Source organism: Podarcis tiliguerta (genome assembly GCF_965153285.1).
Source record: "Podarcis tiliguerta genome assembly, chromosome: 2".
NCBI classification, from domain to species: domain Eukaryota; kingdom Metazoa; phylum Chordata; class Lepidosauria; order Squamata; family Lacertidae; genus Podarcis; species Podarcis tiliguerta.
The window spans coordinates 58246657-58265429 of NC_139535.1; the positions used below are offsets into that span (position 1 = coordinate 58246657).

Sequence of the window (18773 nt, forward strand, 5' to 3'; positions counted from 1 at the left end):
AAATACAACCTACATACAGATGCAATGGCACTGTACAAAAATATTGTACTCTAAGACTTTTGATATTTAGAGAAACTGAAATACCAACTATTCAGATAATATTGTTAAAGACACCTCTTGCTCTGCTTAATATCTGAGACCAGGTCTTTATTTGAATTGAATTGATTGTTTTATTCTATCAGTGTTTATGTGCTGTAAACCACTTTGGAATTTTAAATGTTTTAAATAAACTAGGGAAATATTGTTAAATAAACCAATACAAATAAACATGTTGCAAATGCCATGAGGCTTGGAGTGTCTCTGCCCCAAATCATTGAGTGGCGAGGTGGAATGCACCTTGGACATTATCAAGATATGTAATGAAGTTGTGTTTGTTGTCGTATGCATTTATGAGGAAGAGAGAGCAAAAAGACCTGGAGAAACAGCAGCTCTGAGTCTCTTACGGCAGCTAAACCTACAAAAGACACAAGGTAAGGTGGCTTTGTTCAATTATCAGCAATAAATAGCTGTTTCAGGTGCAGTTCCGTGTCTCTTGACTGTCAGCTTTGTTCATTATTGTCTCTGCAGCAATACTATGCTGTTTTACATTCTATTTTACACTGCAGCTGTTGCTATCTCAAAGCATTGTGCTGGCAACACACTTCTAACACAGTCATAGCATTTCAATGAAACATCCAATAGATTTCATCAAAGGTTTACACTCCTGGCTGACCAAGTGGCTGAAGCCTGGAGAGATGCTTGCTATTAAGAGAGGCAGGGAGAACCACAGTGGATGCAATGGCCTAAATTTCTAAATATACATATTTTTGTGCTGTCCGCCACAACGCTCTCCATCGAGAACCAAGAAACTTCAGAATATTTTAACAACCTAGCTCCCAGCCACTGAAACCATCCATGGCATTTTACTGATTTTGTAGCCCGCTTTTTAAAAAAAAAGAGAAGGAAAACTGACAAAATATGTTGCTATTAGGAGAATTAAGAGCTATGTTCTTCTTAACTACAAAGCGGTGGTCTTCTTAAATGCAAGCTTTGCTATGACTTTTAAAACTCCAATTCTCATCCCTGGAACAGAAAGTTCTTTCTCCTCTCGTGTTTAGTGCATAATTGCCATTAACATTAATGAAAGGTTTGTACATACATCAGGGGAAGAATGAACCTCAGAAAATCTAGCAACAATAAGGATCTGTGTCTTCTAAATTTCATTATACAGTACACAATGAGGGGCCATCTTACCATGAAGTAAAGCGTGCATAATAGATATGTGTTTTCGAGATTGCCGCCCTGCATAAATCCACCAGTGTCTTGTAATCCGTGTCCCTATTATAACATGCAAATTGCTGCTGCAGACAAAACTCTCTTTTTTCCCCTAACAGTCTGATTTCACATATACTGTACTGACGTATGCATTCCTAACCCTGCGTATGCCAACAGTCTGACTGATAACAAAAAATCTGTCCATTAGTGAAGACTGTCATGCAGACTGCAAATTTGTCAGCAACAATTCAACAATTTCAGTTTATTTATTTGATTTTAAAAAGCTGTCTTATCAGCTGAGGGTGGCTGGGATGTGGTCATTTTGCAGTGGAAAAATGTCACAAGAAGAGCAAGTTAAGAGGCCCCTAGTTCCCCCCATCATGCCAGTCTTCCTCTTAAAATTGCAGTCTTAGTGTAGGAGAGAAACAAAGTCTCCACACACACCACGTACAGTGGTACCTCGGGTTAAGTACTTAATTCGTTCCGGAGGCCCGTTCTTAACCTGAAACTGTTCTTAACCTGAAGCACCACATTAGCTAATGGGGCCTCCCGCTGCTGCCGTGCCGCTGGAGCACAATTTGTGTTCTCATCCTGAAGCAAAGTTCTTAACCCAAGGTAATATTTCTGGGTTAACGGAGTCTGTAACCTGAAGCGTATGTAACCCGAGGTACCACTGTATAACAAACAAAACCTCCACTGCCCCAGAATCACCTAACTGTCCCAGAACAACATTCAATGTACACGTAGGTCCGCTATTGGAAAAGATAATTTATTTGGGAAACGCAGTGTGTTAAGGCAGCAGTGTTGCTCTCTCAGCAGAGCTGAGAAATGGGCCCATAAAAGATTTCATTTGCCAAAGGCTGCTATTGGGCTCTATTAAAATCTGTGTTTTGCTACAGGTTATTCAAAGATTAAGGGTCAAAATAGACAGTAAGACTGTCCATAAGAGCATAAGATTAGCCTGCTGGATCAAGCCAATGTCCCATCTAGCCCAGCATCTTGTTCTCACAGTGGCCAACCAGGTGTCTGCGTGAAGCCCGGCAAGCAGAACAGCATCTAAAGCAGGGGTCAGCAAACTTTTTCAGCAGGGGCTGGTCACTGTTCCTCAGAACTTGTGGGGGGCCGGACTATATTTTGGAAAGAAAGAAAAATGAACGAATTCCTATGCCCCACAAATAACCCAGAGATGCATTTTAAATAAAAGCACACATACTACTCATGTAAAAACATGCTGATTCCAGGACCAGATTTAGAAGACAATTGGGCCAGATCTGGCCCCCGGGCCTTAGTTTGCCTACCCATGATCTAAAGGCAGCAGCCACCCTGATTTCTTATTTTAATTAATAGCACACATTAGGGAGGAACATCTGCATCAGGACTGCAGCATCTTCCCTCACCAGCCATTATCCCAACAAAAAAACCCTCTGCACTAGTGGTCCTTCTCTCACACTGAAATAAGTGGGAATTTTCATTGAACTGCCTGCATGCTGCAATCCTGACGAAAATTACACCTATTCTGCCTTTTTTTATTCTTAAAAACAACAACACATCTAGAGTCTTGTAAATTGTATTCTAACAGTGTAATCCTAAACATGTTTACATACAAGAAGTTCAATGGAGCACAAGGGGTCTTCCCTAGCAAATATGTTTAGAAGTGCACTTTAAAGTGCAGGATCAGGTTATGTATCTTAATAAAAGAATATTATATTGATATTTAATTATGTATTTTATTAGCTTAATACCATCATTTCTAAGTAGTGCACAACAGGGATAGAGCATCAAATCAGAAAAACACACTTAAAATGCCTCTTGATTTTTTAAAAAAGCATTTACTGTGCCAGTCATCCCCATTTATTCCATGGCCTTAGATTATACCACAAAACTAGTTTTAAAAAATGGGTAAGTGTCCTTATATTCATAGATAATGGGTAGTAAATCCCACTGTATTCAATGGGTCTTACTCCCAGGTAAGTGTGCCTAGGATTGCAGCCTAAATGTTGGGTTAAAATAAATTCTAAGGTCATGAGATATGCAATAAGATCAAATGCAAAACATAGTTTCAGATTACCAGGGATTAAGGGCCAAATTAGACAATATGCAGGAGCTCTATGACCAGGAGAGGCATCTGTATTGGATTAGAGCAGAAATAATGTTGGGGGCAGTGTGTGCTTCAACACCCCCACCCCACCCTAGTACAGTTTACCAGCTGGAAGGGGGGGAGCATCCGGAAAGATATTTCTGTTAGGAAAATCTGTACAGTCTCTAATCTGGAGCAGTAACATGTTCCAGAGAAGGGCCCTCCTATGTGCATTTTCTTCAAAAATAAACAAGTTTATGCACATTTTAAAAAAAATGCATTTACTATGAGATATGATTCAACTATAAATCACTCTCTCTTCTGAAGCTGCTATTAGAACTGTAAAGGAAAAAGCACTGGATGTTTTCTTCTATGGGATAATACCTTAATAGGGAATATTGATGGGAGAAAGGGTTGAGGGTGGAAAACCCTTCTCCCTCCCATTTCTGCTTCCATAATCCCATTAGGCCCTCCCTTTTGGTTGCTTTTAAGTTAAACTTAATTGGAAAATCTGATCACATATTCTTCTATGTCTCATCTGTTTTGGTTCTAGGAATCTAGGTAAAGGTAAAGGGACCCCTGACCATTAGGTCCAGTCACGAACGACTGGGGTTGCAGCGCTCATCTCGCTTTACTGGCCGAGGGAGCCGGCGTACAGCTTCCGGGTCATGTGGCGAACCAGAGCAGCGCACGGAGATGCTGTTTACCTTCCCGCCGGAGCGGTACCTATTTATCTACTTGCACTTTAACGTCCTTTCGAACTGCTAGGTTGGCAGGAATTTACCTCCATCCAAATTTAGATTATGTACAGTATGTACATAATTTTCAGAGATGTGCTCCTTTCAGGTCCTCGATGGAAGATTCTACTTTTTCTTATCCATTTCCTACTTTTTTTCTATGCTATATGTACACAGGCTTGCATCAACTAAGGATGCAAGGAGGCACCAATTTTCATCTGGTCCTGTCCTTGTTGTAATCAGCATTGTTTCTGTTCCACTACAGAAGCTTCTGCTAAAACCTACATTGTTTGTCTCGCTATCCACTATGGCCAAATTTGACATAATTTCAATACATTTCAATAGAAGGGAAACATCAAAAGCAATGCAGAAAATAACACAATTAGTTGTCACATTTACAGATTAAAAGGGGGGAAATGCCAACAGTGAATACTGCCCATCTTCTCTTGTGTGGTTTCTATTCCTGATCTATGACGAATAGGAAGGCTGTGGCAACTTTCGCTCCTGTTTCCATTTCAGACAGAATCCTCTAGCATAACCACTGAGTACCACATTGAGCAAAAGATTCCTATACTGCAGAGGGTTGGACTAGATGACACTTGTGGCCCCTTCCAACTCTACAATTCTATGATCCCTAGCATCAACTCAGTCCTATCAAAATTAGTGGTGCTAAACAGAGTAAGTGTTAGTCTTCCACTGCATAGTTAACCTAAATCTAAAATCTGTGTAGGGGAATCCTAATTCAGATATCCTGCCGTTTTAACAGCAATGAAAGAAGAAAGCAACAATGCTGCTCTCACCTCCCAGGAAGAGGCACTTGTTATTCTGTAAGCTCTTTAATAATTTCTCCATCTTGGATCTGCCATCTCAAGAACCAAACAAACTTATTAATAATGACATGAGAGCATCCTACCTATTGTCCTCTCCTACCCTGGACCCTAGGTGTTGCCTAATCAACACCATCAGTACCATATGAAAGAAGAGAAACGTAGTTGTTCCTCTTCTTGCCTGTTCCCTCTATTACCATGTTATCCGCACACAACTCCAGTTACTGCACTGGTGACCTGGTCTCTAGGTGTGGTCTGTAGCATTTGAGGGATGAGAGCAGACAAAAAGACTGCAAAAGTTAGGGAAAGATTTTTTTTCCAGCTGGAAATATAACAGGCAACTTCCAGCACCTGTGGTATATATGCCAACAAAATCCTAGCAACCTGAGCCTGAACATTGGGTCTGAACTATCCACCTACAATGTTGATCAAAGCTTTTCCAACAACACAGAGAGAAAACAACCATTAGATTTCAATAAACTGCAACAATGATCAGCAAACTCCTTAGAAAGCAAGCAGCTTTTTAGCAGATGACAAAAGCCATGCAGGGGCAGGGGGTGACCAATGGGACCCCCAATAGCAGAAGCTGTAACTACAGGCTAGCTGTTACTTAGTCCCACTGTGGTATTTTAGAAAGCCATATCAATTCTTTCCAAGGACATCCTAATTCCTGAAACAATAGTTTTGTCTGGACAATGAGACTTTGTGTGGTGTTCAAGGAACAGATCTGGGTGATACTTAAATGATGGGGTGGTGTTTGTGTTTTGTGTGCAAGTAAGACTGGTGTCCTTATGGCTCTGCAGGACTTGGCTCCATTTCCGTTTTTTCAAAGCCACAGAAGATATAAGGCCCTGATAAACGTTTCAGCTTGCAGTTAAAAGGCTGCTCTAGAACCCTCAAACCACTGAGAATCAACATTCTCGTATCTACATCAAGCTGTCCGCCTTCTTGGCGTCTATAAACTTACAATGGCATACAATGCGGCAAACAATGCTTTTTAAATCAGTTGTGAATGCCTTGAAACAGTAATCATTCCCTGGAGCCTTATTGTTCTTTAATTGTGCGATTAAGTTCTCAACTTCCTTTACAGTTACTGGTGGCCAATGAGGTAGGTCCTCCAATTGGATGCATAGTTTGTAATGTTGGACTTCCTGGTCATAGAACAAAGATTGAAAATGGCGCAACCACTCCATTGGTTCCACTGTGCAGATGGAATTAGTGCGCTCCTGGTCCAGTAGACCAGATATGGTTCGCCAAAAGCAAGTAGTATCTTTCTCGTGCGATGCCTTAACCAAACTTTGCCATGCGGCTCGTTCAGCTTCCAACTTCTTTCTCCTTAATAATTGTTTGTAGGACCGTCTCAGATAAATATAAGCATTAAGTAGAATGGCAGTCCCTGATTTCCTATATCTCTGGTAGGCTGATCTCGTTTGTCTCCTTGTTTGCCTGCACTCCAAGTCAAACCAGCTAGCTCCGTTCTTTGCCCTCTTTGTAGCGGAGCTATGTATCGCTGTTGTTAAATTGGATTTCAGTCTTTCCATAAGTAATTTAAAGCGTTCCATAATCGCATCTACTGAATTGCCTGTCACAATAGCGGATCGAATAAGCTTTAACTCCGCTGACTGAAGGAGGAGGGTTAGATTTTCATTCAATATTGGGGACCATTTGAGTCTTTTGGGAGCAAGTATACCCAAATTTACAGAGGGTATATATTGTGGCTCGGCAATGGAATAGTCAAAAGGCCGACCTGCAAGCTCTAGGATTAGAGGTAGGTGGTCACTCAGAGTATTGTGGCCTACTTGGAACTTCCTTACAAAGCTGTGGGCAAATCTTGAAATTAGAATATAATCTATAACGCTTCCCCCTGCCTTGGAAAAATGGGTATATTCCCCGGGACGATCCCCCTCTATGTTGCCGTTTAATATCAGCAGTTCCCTCCGTCTGGCAGCCTGCACTAGGCAGAGACCTGAAAAATTACTTCTGCTATCTTTGGACAGTCGTGTCGCACCAATATCCGTCTGTTCTTCAGGGTCCATAAATAGGTTGAAGTGAGTGTATAGACTGATGTCATCTGTTCCTATACGAGCGTTAAAATCTCCACACACAATAGTCAGGGCAGACGGGTAAGTAGATTCAAGAGGTTCTAAAAACGCCTCTAGTTCAGCCCATGTAGCCTTGACAACGGGTTTTTTTTGGCCTGGGGGAATATAGACATTGACCAGCAAAAGGGTGGTTCTCTTGAGGCTAAGTAGGGCGGCTGTTGCTAAAGAATTGCAGCTGGGTAGGGCTGTTAGAGAATGCGCCAGCTCCGTAGAAATAAAGCAAGCTAGGCCGCCACTAGATCTGCCGCCCTTTAGAGATGGAGAGGCAGGCAGGTAGTGGCAGTTATACCCATTGAGAAATATGGGGTCGTTCTGCCATGTCTCCTGAAAGAAGATGATGTCAAATTGCTTAAGGTAGCACATAAATTGTTGGTTATTTTTCTTGGCGTGCCAACCCGCAATGTTCCAAGACAGCACTTTTAGGCCCCGGGCCCTTCGGGGAGCTGGATCTATGTCACCACCACGTCCAGCAGTTCTTTGGTGTCTAAAAAAACACACCCATTGGCTCTTTTCGAGGATGACTGCTTGGAGAGAGTGTATTGATCCTCTCTTCTTGGTGAATTGGGGCTAGATTTTGGAGTTGGGGGGGAAGCTAATTCATTCGGAGACAGTTTAAGGTAGCTGTGCCAGGAGCTTTGAGATTTCACACATTGATTAGGTTTTACTTTATTGTACATCACAGGGGGCTCAGATTGTAATTCCACGTCTACACATTTGAAGGTGCCTCCCACTGTCTTCTTATCCACTAGACATTTGGGAGATATGGGCTGCACATAAGGGTCCTTCATTGTCTCACCTTGGTCATCCTTTTTTACTAGTCTGCTTCTAAGTAAATCAAGTCTTTTCAAGATCTCAGTTTGAGCTGGAGAATGCAGTGACCAGAAACGCTTTATCAGCGAGAGTTCTTCCTCCCAAGCGGAGTCCTCACTGTCACACGTGAGAGGCCAGGCGCCAGTTGGATGTGGGGCTTCCTTTTTTTCATTTGGTACTGTTTGATGGAGATGATCCTGCTGGAACTTATGCTTTCTATTTTGATGGTTTTGATGGTTGGTTTTTTCCCTTTTGTGAACTTCCATTCCTATGCCCTTGGGCCCCATCAGAGAGGTTAGAGGAGCTCTGTTTTCAAATGTTCTTAATAGGACTATTCTTTCTTTTTTGAATAGGTTTTTAGCTCTAAACATAAAACTGGCCAGATTGTGGTCTAAAAAAGTAATCAATGCTCGTACCGAGCAATCATCTTGATGTAAATACTCTATAGCGGCTATGTCAGTTGCTTTTACTACCCCCGGTAAAATGCCACTTATAATGGACAAGAAATGGTTTATACGGTCCGACCCTACATAAAATCTGGGCGGTTTGGGGTAATTAGCAAAGACGAGCTTTTGAGGGGTTAGGACTAAACTCCATTTTCTTTTGGGACACAACATCTGTCGAACTTGAGGGGAGTGGTTCCCCTTAATAGTTTGGGTCGCCAGCGCACCTCTGTCTGCAGATTCTGTGCTGGCCATAAGAGGACTCTGAGGCGGTATAACTGTAGATGGATTAGGTCCTTTGTCCCAGCTCGGAGTTAATTCTTCAAGACTTGGTTTAGATTCTTTTATGGATGTATTTACTTTACGTGTCTCATTGGTGGCACTCGAGTTAGATTTGTTTGTTCCACTTGTGGAGAGGGATGGGAGAAGGTTAAAGAGCTTCTGCCAATATTTTTTACAAGTACGGTGAGTTGTCTTAGGCCGCCTTAGGTTTTTCATATTTTTGCTTCTCTTCGTCTTACGCTCAGCTTTTTTCCTCCGGGGTTTGGTGGACAATGGTGGATCCGGGCTGGCTAGGGGATTTGTAATCTGGTCTGAAGCGCTCACATGTTGTTTGAAATTATCCACTAGAGTCAGGAGGAGCCCGTTTGTTATTGCTAAAAATTTTTTGACGTTAAGGAGATCCGTAGAGATCTGGCGTATCTGCTCCCGAAGATAATCACCTCGCGTTTCTGTTCCATTGTCATTGGCTTTCAACCAATAGGTTGAAAGGTTACTTCCAAGTTCCCGCGATGGCAAATGCGGATTAGCATCAGGTGTGTTGGCTGTATTAGCCTTTGTAGCATTCTCTGCTATGGCAAGTTCTTGGGCCAGATTTGTTGGATAGTTTGTCCTCTTGTTGTTTGTTTGCAAGTCCTTTAGCTGTGTTGACCAATCCAGCACTGTGGGTGGCAAAGGCATAGCTACATCTAGAATACTCTCCTTCTGAGTTCTCCTACCCGAGTCTTCTTGGGGAAAGTAGCTGATAATTTTACTTTGTCTCTCTCGGCGCTCCATCGGGCTCTGTGGTGAGTTAGGCAAAATTCCTTGGTCCTTGTATTTTTTCCTAGTGAGGACCATAGTGGATATATGAGTATATATGGGTATATGGTAGAGGGTGCTTACTTGTCGGCGATTTATCTTTTGTTCTAAGCTGGAGTAAGTAATAGCAGAGATGCCGGTTTGTGGAAGTTACCTCCTAAACCTCTCCAACCTCACCAACTTGCTAATTTCTCCAGCAATTTACATCGGGGCTTGTGAGGTGTCAGTCATTTAAGATGTTAGAAAATATTGCTGGTCCTAGGCTTTCATACTATAACTCCTTTCTTTCTCCCTCATTCAGCAGCCTCACGACGTAACCAGTAAAGTAGCTAGGCAGTATAACAAAGAGAAAAGTCCCCTTGGAATGATTATCGAGTTAAACTTGCCTTATGTTTCTTGGGGTTGTAGCTGCTTCGGTTCCTTCCTTTTTTTTTTTTTTTTTTTAGATGAAAAGCTCGGCGTCCTTCCAGAGGAGTAGCTGGCCTCCCCGTTTGTTAATTACCGTCTTGAGTTTTTTCCTTTCCAGTGACGGGGGATCCCTTCACGGCAGGGGAGTCAGGCCAGACCTCTTCCCTTCCCCACTCACTCGTTTCAGGAGATTACTCAGCTCCACAGCACCAGATGCACAGCGGGGGGTGCGGCAAGGCAGCAAAGCTGAAGCTCGAATCAGGTGATAAAACAATAAAGCAATAAAAGCCCGGGGGGGTTTGAAAACTACTTAAAACTACTTGGAACTTAATCTAAAACAATAAAACAATAAAAGCCCAGAGGGGGTTTTTTTAAAAAGACTACTTAAAACTACTTAAAACTTAATCTAGAAACAGACGAAGTTAACTAGGCTACTACCTCCGTCGCCATCTTGCTTCCTCCGGCTGTCCGCCTTCTTGGCGTCTATAAACTTACAATGGCATACAATGCGGCAAACAATGCTTTTTAAATCAGTTGTGAATGCCTTGAAACAGTTCGCCTGGAAAGGAACAAGCACTATCGTATCTTTATTCAGAACCCTAAAATAAAATAAGAATACATGGTTTATACATAGGACAATTTTGCTCAAACATAAAGCAAACACAATAGCTGGGAAAGCCACTATCGCATAAGCTAGCCCCAGATTACCTCATTCACTCAGTTTCTCCCTACCCCTTCATTATCCTTTGATAAGATGCTCTGAAAAAGATATGGGAGACAACACACATACCCCAAGACGATGCTCATAATACGCCAGTCTTGATTTTGTCAAAACGAAGAATCGTACTTTAAAATTGGAGGGAGACGTCCTTCTCTTTTGCTGGGACTTTTTGATCAGCTCTTCTTCAAGAAGAACACCGTTATTCATTGTTCATCAAGTAATGGGGGTCCTTCCAGGATGGAAAGGCACCTGCCCCAATACCAGAGCCCATAAGCCTGGGAAAGAGAATTCATGTGATAGACACTGTTGTCTTTCACAAAAGTGGATGCAAAAAGCAGCGTAGGTGCTTATCTTTCCATCTGTCATTCAGGCAGTGCTGCTCAGCTAGCTTCCTTTCTGATGTAAAAACCATAACCACATCCTTTCATACACTGTCACCTGAAAAGTGCACACTATATTATTTTATATGCTCATAGAAAGGGAGGTGGGAATGAATAAGAAAAAGAAAATGGAAAGGTAAATCAGGCACCGGATTAAAAAAAAAGCCAAGAGACAGTCGCTTACAATTTACCTAATAAACACAATAATAATAAAGGAATGAATGTGTAAAGCACGAACATTAGGTCTGATGAAGTCCACACCTGCTATTTAAGTAACTGATAGGTCTGATGTTTCCACAGAAAGCCCTTTAAACTTGCATGTCTTGCTGTCATCTGAGATTTATTAATTTATTGTATCAGGTATGGCCTAACTTCTCAATATCTCCCCAAAGAAGATTGTTTAGAAAACCTTTCCCAAGAGCTTAAGACTAAATGGGACATATTTGAAAAAGGTCAAAACAGATATATAGCCAGTTCTAAAGCATTATTGCTAATTGTTCTATGTTTATGTTTTTTTATTTGAAATACATTTTTTTAATGTTTTGATGGAATTTTTTCATATGTATAGTTATTACGTATTTTAAATGGATTTTTGCTTGTAAACTGCTTAGAAGCCATTATGGCTGTATATAAATCATCGTCATCATCTTATTGCTGATTGTGTTTGATATATAGGTACCCTTATTGCATATTGTATTTTATCACTGGATTATGGCACTGACCCATGACAGGGCCTTCTTGGAAGTGGTTCCCCATTCATAGGATGCCTGCCCAGGTGCGGAGCATCTCTCTCCCTCATTATTAACTTCAGGAGGAATTTAAAAATATTTCTGTTCATCAGACATTTGATAACTGAAAGATACTGTTCCTGGCAACCGTGAAATCACCTGTGAGAATATGTGTCTGTTTTTAGATTATATATATGCACTGCAATGATGAAACAATTAAATTTAAAAATTACATGACATGGGAGATTTGTAATTAGGGCTATAATACTATACAAAATTTCCTAGGAATAAGTTCAATTGAATTCAATGGTCTTTACTTCTGAGCAGAAATGTATTGAATTGAACTGTTAATAAGTACATACAATGAGCCCTTGTTAGATCAAACCAAAGTCCATCTAGTTCACACAGTGGCCGACCAGATAACCACGGGAAGCCCACACACAGTACATGAGCACAACAGCACTCTACTTTTATTTCAAAGCAGCCAAAGGGTGTTACTAATTTGCTCTGAGAAGCAGAATCCTGAATGAGGGTTTTTTTATCCCTTCCCTTGTTATTTCTCACACCTAAATCACTGCAGAGAGTGCTGTTTGCCTCATCAGGCACAAAAAAACAAGTACAAAGAACATTAAAAATACACCTCCATTGAGGTTTGCACCATTTTTTTATTCCAAAAAGTATTTTCACTTTTTCAGCGCTTTCCATATAAGAATTTCACGAAACCAAAATGATAAAGGCAATGTATGTATTCCTTTCAAGACAATATCACTGCTGCTCCCTACTGCCTAAGAGAGGCATAACACAAAGACAAATGTAATTTAAGTGCTGTATCTTATATTAACATAAGACAATATCACCTACCAGAATGAATTCTTCACTTGTAAACATTTGGCTGTAGATATTCTCCTGGTGCTGAACATCCTGAGACATGACTCTGCTTTTATTACACTGTTGGTTTTACATGATGTATCCAAATTCCAAGCTCCTTTGCATTGTGTTAGAAAGAGAATATTCTTACCTTCTATAGAAGGGATGGGGAATGTCCAGACCATGGGTCCGATGTGGCCCTATGGAGCCTGCCCACCTGGCCCCTGGGACATATTTGGCTCTGCCCTTGGGCTGCTTGAGCTTCTTATTAGGCTGGAGAAGTTTCCCTACTCCTGTTCTGTTTTGTTCCAAGGACTATTATGCAAAACCAGTGTGGACCAGTGGAAACCCGATAGCGCATGGGCCCCAGATATGTGAAAGCCCACAGACCACTCTGGTGTTATGATCAGCAGAGGGAGCTCTTTTGGTGGGCGTGGGAGAGAGCATTCTCTGTGGCAGTTTCAAAATTGTGGAATTCCCTCCCCACAGATTTCTGAAGCTTGTGTTGAAGCCACACCTCTTTACCCTGAGCTTTGACAATTGCTAGGGTATTTTTGTGTCAGTGCTTACGAATACTCTGTACTGTATTTCCACTTTCCCCCTCCTTTTGCCACAGGCAGCCATTTTGTCCTGGCACACACACAGAGCACTTATATTTCAGGACCACCTTTATTTTTTTTACCCCCAAAAGCATGTATTAGAAGGCATTCTATTCATGAGATCGTAATTTGTTTTTAATTGTTTTAATTTAGTATTTTTAATTGATGCAGCCCACCCTGGGATCTCAAAGTGACGGGAAAGTAATAAATTGCAGAAGCAGCAGTATCAGCAATGTAAGACGTTTCCTACAGAAGACGAATGCTGTCTTTGGTTTTTGTGCTGCAGGGAAAACGTGCAGCGCCATCTAATCTCAGCTGTGGGACAAATGCTGGTGAATCACATTTTTGGCATGGTCTCCTCTGAGCTTCTCTTGCGATCTCACCCCTTCAATGATGAGACCAGAATCACAAAGTAACCAGGAAGTCCTGTGCGTGGAAGAATGGCCAGTCTAGGAGGCTCCGCGTTCTAATATCTATGGCAAAGAGGATGGCGAAACCCCGTTGGATATCAAGAGCAGCCAATCAGAAAGCAACTCTTTCACTCCGCCCGCGGTTAAGTCTATGGCTGTTGCTCCCGCCCTCCGTCCCCTACCCACTGCCTTTGCCCCTGCCTGTCGTCCCGACGCGTAAGCCAATAGGGAGGCAGGAAGCCGGAAGTGGCTCTGTGCCGGTAGTTGCGGGGAGGGAAGAAGCGGAGGGAAGCGAAGCAGGAACGGAGGCGGCATCTGCGAAGGGAGACCAGGTGAGTTGCGCCGATTTGTGCCTGCAGAACCAGGTAGGGCCAGGACTCCTAAAGTGGGGGGGGGGGGGGGAGAGATGTTGCGGGGGGGGCCGGGGTTCATTTTGATTTTGAACCGCCATTTGCCCGCCGTTTCAAAAGCTCTTGTCTGCCCCTCCCTCTAAAAATGTTCGCCCACCTGGTTCGCTTCGCCACAGGGTGAGAATCTAAACTGCTACTTGAGCTGGAAGGGATCTTCAGAAGATACTTTTTTTCCCTTTCACGACAGTGAAAACGAACTAAGGTCGACTCAGCCGCCCATATTACACTTAAAAAATGCATTATATTAAAAATACATTATATAAAAAATACATTAAATCCTTACAGTCCAGAGAAGTCGAGTCGGGTTATCTTTAGGCGCCAGGCGAAAACATTCCTCTCCTTCCAGGCCTTTGGCTAATAAAACTATGGGCGTTCAAATTTTGTGTGTGTGATTCTGATGATTGTTACGATGTTACATGTTTTTGTCGTTATGGTTAAAACCATGCTCAAGGCGGCTTACAGCAAGAAAAGGTGTACATCAGGCATCCACAAACTCGGTCCTCCAGCTGTTCTGGCACTACAGTTTCCATCATCCTTGACCACTGGCCCTGTTCGCTAGGGAAGGTGGGAGTTGTAGTCCCAAAACAGCTGGAGGGCCGAGTTTGGGGATGCCTGGTGTACATAATTGCAAACGTAGTGGAAGTAGCTGTAAATAAATTAAAACATATCAAAAAGATCACAACCAAAGAACAATTTCTGCATTAAGTCATGAAATATTTAAATGTGCAAAAAAAAAATATTGACCAAAGCCCCTAAAAATTAGGCCAACACAATGGTCTGTTCAGAAACCTCAGCTTTTGTAGGTGCAGTCAGACAGGGCTCCACCCTCTCAGGCCAGGAAGGAAGGGAACAGCTCTTCCAGAACTCACAGCCAAGATTTGTTTTTATACCATAAACTGCTTTGTAGTACTTGGATGAAGTATATCAATTTAATAAATAATAATAGTAGTGTTTGTTACTGGGAGGAATTATTTTGGATCAGGAAAAAGTAAGTGAGGTGACCGTGTGTTGCTCCCTGATCCGTGAGTTGGAAACCATGCTATTTAAATATTTACCTGGGAGTAAATCCCATTAAGTCCCATATATCTTAAGTCCCATATATCTATACCAAGCAAAAACTTTCCTCTTTAAAGAAGCCTTTGGCTTCTGTCTGTGGCCTCTTAGCATGGGGTGGGGCTATAATGTATTTTTAATGTAATATTTTAATGTATTTTTGTTTCGTTTTAATGTCACTTTGTGGGCTTTTGTTTTGAGTTGTCTTTGGCAAGAAAAAGTGACTGATAAGTTTACTAAATAAATAATAATACTTCTGAGTAAGTGTGTATGTATGATTGCACTCTAAATTCACAACACGGTTGCAAAATACATGGATTTATGTAATTCAAGCTGTGGTGTCCATGTAATTTAAGGTGCTTTCTGAAATGAGTTCTGTTTCTGAAATATTGTTGAATAGTTGCCTTGTTAAATGTAGCACAAATTACCATTTCTGTCAATATTTCATTTTATTTTAAATTCTCAGTAATGTTTGTTGTGAAACATTCAAAGGAGTCCAACTAAGCAGTTCAGGCTTCCTCAACCTCGGCCCTTCAGATGTTTTTGGCTTACAACTCCCATGATCCCAGGCTAGCAGAACCAGTGGTCAGGGATGATGGGAATTGCAGTCTCAAAACATCTGGAGGGCCGAGGTTGAGGAAGCCTGAAGTAGCTAGTAAATATTTTTCTTAGTAAATTTTCTCCCATAGCAGGCCTAAAAGGAAAAGAAAAAATTAAACAAACCATTCTCTTCTAGTTTATAAATACTTTTCTCTCTAATTACTGGTATTAAAATATAGTAGGGTTGTTGGTTTTTTTGCTCTAAAACTAACATTCTAAATAATTGTTCATTATTTTAGTGATTTGATCTTCCACAATGGGTGAACCTCAGCAAGTGAGTGCCCTCCCTGCACCTCCAATGCAATATATTAAAGAATATACAGATGAAAATATCCGTAAAGGTATCACCCCGAAGCCACCGCCACCAATTAAAGATAGCTACATGATGTTTGGAAACCAGTTTCAGTGTGATGAACTAATTATTCGACCATTGGAAAGCCAAGGCATTGAGCGATTACATCCCATGCAGTTTGACCATAAGAAAGAACTGAGGAAACTCAACATGTCTATCCTGATCAACTTCTTGGACCTTTTGGATATATTGATAAGGAGCCCAGGCAGCATAAAACGAGAGGAGAAACTGGAAGACTTAAAACTGCTTTTTGTTCATGTGCATCATCTTATAAATGAATATCGACCCCACCAAGCCAGAGAGACATTGAGAGTCATGATGGAAGTGCAGAAACGTCAGCGTTTGGAAACTGCAGAGAGGTTCCAGAAGCATTTAGAACGAGTTGTTGAAATGATCCAGAACTGCTTGGCCTCTCTGCCAGATGACTTGCCTCACTCAGATGGAGGGATGAGGATAAAAACTGAACCTTTGGACCATGAAGACAGTCTCAGTTGCATTGGACAGAATGACCAGCAGAGAGCAAGCTCTAACCTCAAGAAGGATCAGGTTTTGGATAAAGATGCAAACATGTGTAGCATAATTGATGAAATGACATAAAGACTCTTTGGAGACTTATTTTGAGTTAATAAAAGTTATTGGGAGTGAAAATGAAACTGATGCTGAAGAGTTCAGTAGAGTTTGAGATTTTCTTCTGTGCTGCCTTTTGATAGTGATACTTAATGAGCAATCATGAAACATGGTCTGTAAGAGACAATAAACTCTTATTTTTATAGTATTTCAGTGTGCACTATGTTTTTGTCTACTTGGCTTTAAATAAAAGTAAAACCGATAGATGGCTTTATTCTGGAAAGCATCACTTTTGTCATTTATTACTGCCTAGATTCCGCTGATAACTCATTTTCTGATTGTGTGGGGGAAGTTCTGTACTCTGGTGGTTCTTTGTTTCAGTCAGAGTAAAAGAACTGAATATTGCTAGACTGCTGCAAACAATGTTATGCCATATATAAGCAAAAAAGCATCCAAGAATTTCCTTTCTGAATTTTAGTTCATGAATTGAAGTAACTGCTTTTGGTTTAACACCTTTTTTAAAAAAACACACACACGAATAAATACCTAAATGTTTCCTGTCTGTTGAGATGAATGTACTTCTAAAAATACTTCTGTTTGTCGCTAAATGTTGCATCATGCATTATGGGCCCTACGATCATGACACAAGATTCCATTATAGTGCTGTTCCAGTGGAACAGTACACTGGAACAGCAGTGCTGATAAAAGCAGCAGTAGGTCAAGAGGTTTTTAGAATATTGGATAGTTCAGTGCTGCCATGGATACAATTCAGGAAAGATAAGAGTGGAGGTGGAAACTTAGAAGTAGAACCACCAGCCCAAAATGGATAGCAACCCAATGTTGGTACTGCAGGGAGGGGGGTTCTGCATGAAAATCAGCACCTAGAGTCCCACTTCCACACAATGGCTACTGGCTCTCCTGCCAATGGACTTCCTATGTATTTCCCCCTCTTTAAATTAGATTCTTTGGATCAATGTGTTCTAATTTGAATCCTCATGATTTTATGAAACATTGTTTCTTTGCCTCAGGAATGAAACAGGAGTGTGCATGTATTAAACATTTCTACTAACTTCACTGTGTATGGCAGGTTTCTTTTAGTTGTCATTCTTGTGACATTAAGGGTTCAATCATACTTGCAGTGTTTTTCCTGTGAGTAGGCAAAAGAGGGCAGCACCTAACTTGCAAATTATGATTATTTTCCTCATAAGTACAATATTATTCTACCCACTTTTTTAAAAAAACTATGAAGAAATATCTTAGTTGTGGTTTTGCCACGGCATGCTATGTTGCTGCCTTCATAAAGAATGTATTTAGTCATATCATGCACTAGGGACATGAGTAAACTAGTTCCGTACACCAAGTACAAGGAGAACCATGTACACCACCTTTAGATCCTTGAAAGATAAAGGTGGTATATAAATGTAATAGAATAAATATGTTTCTCTGCTTTGGAGTAATAGTACAATGACACTTAAAAGCAGGGTGAAAACTACAGCCTTAGATTCAAACACTTTAAATCAGCTGTAGGATGAAGTACAGTGGTGCCTAACAAGACGAAATTAATTCGTTCCGCGAGTCTCTTCGTCTAGCGGTTTTTCCGTCTTGCGAAGCAACCCTATTAGCGGATTAGTGCTATTAGCGGTTTAGCGGCTATCAAAGGCTTAAGGGATTAGCGGTTTAGCGGCTTATAAAAAGGGAGTGGGGAGCGAAAAAAAATCTCAAGACTCGCAAGACATTTTCGTCTTGCGAAGCAAGCCCATAGGGAAATTCGTCCTGCGAAGCACATCAAAAAACGGAAAACCCTTTCGTCTAGCGGGTTTTCCGTCTTGCGAGGCATTCGTCTTGCGGGGCACCACTGTAGTTCTCTTCCTTTTCTTCAGGAAACAGCTGAAAAGCATGGTCATTCTTAGAATGTCTTTTACAGTGGTACCTCGGGTTAAGTACTTAATTTGTTCCAGAGGTCCGTACTTAACCTGAAACTGTTCTTAACCTGAAGCACCACTTTAGCTAATGGGGCCTCCTGCTGCTGCCGTGCCGCCAGAGCCCGATTTCTGTTCTCATCCTGAAGCAAAGTTCTTATCCTGAGGTACTATTTCTGGGTTAGCGGAGTCTGTAACCTGAAGCATATGTAACCTGAAGCATACGTAACCCGAGGTACCACTGTATATCTGTTGAATGTAATGATTCTTCCTTCCTAGATGGTCCCTGGTGTTCAGAGTTGTGTGCTTGATGCTAATATTGCAGTGCACTTTTAGTGATGCCTAGCCATAGCAAATGAGATGAAATAATTTAAGTAGATCTAGATTTATTTGTAGAGATAATTCTCTACAAATTTCTGTTTTTATCCT

General features: G+C 41.3%; 2 protein-coding genes across 3 annotated transcripts in view; one reads left to right on the plus strand and one right to left on the minus strand.

Annotated features, from left to right (window-relative positions):
• ITK (IL2 inducible T cell kinase) overlaps positions 1–10796 on the minus strand; it is a 36553-nt gene extending 25757 nt beyond the window's left edge. Inside the window, exon 1 of the mRNA XM_083423151.1 lies at positions 10529–10796. Coding sequence (XP_083279277.1) covers positions 10529–10666 — 138 coding nt within the window. The 5' untranslated portion in view covers positions 10667–10796. The remainder of the gene's footprint in view (positions 1–10528) is intronic.
• Positions 10797–13629: 2833 nt separating this feature from the next.
• Positions 13630–17494, plus strand: MED7 (mediator complex subunit 7). 2 transcript variants are annotated; one of them, XM_083423957.1, is made up of 2 exons: positions 13630–13775; positions 15746–17494. In XM_083423957.1, the coding sequence occupies exon 2, from the start codon at positions 15763–15765 to the stop codon at positions 16453–16455; it is 693 nt and encodes a 230-aa protein (XP_083280083.1). In that variant the 5' UTR covers positions 13630–13775; positions 15746–15762; the 3' UTR covers positions 16456–17494. The 2 variants fall into 2 exon arrangements, with proteins under 2 accessions (XP_083280083.1, XP_083280084.1); XM_083423958.1 differs by having other exon boundaries at positions 13688–13808.
• The last annotated feature ends 1279 nt before the right edge of the window (positions 17495–18773 follow it).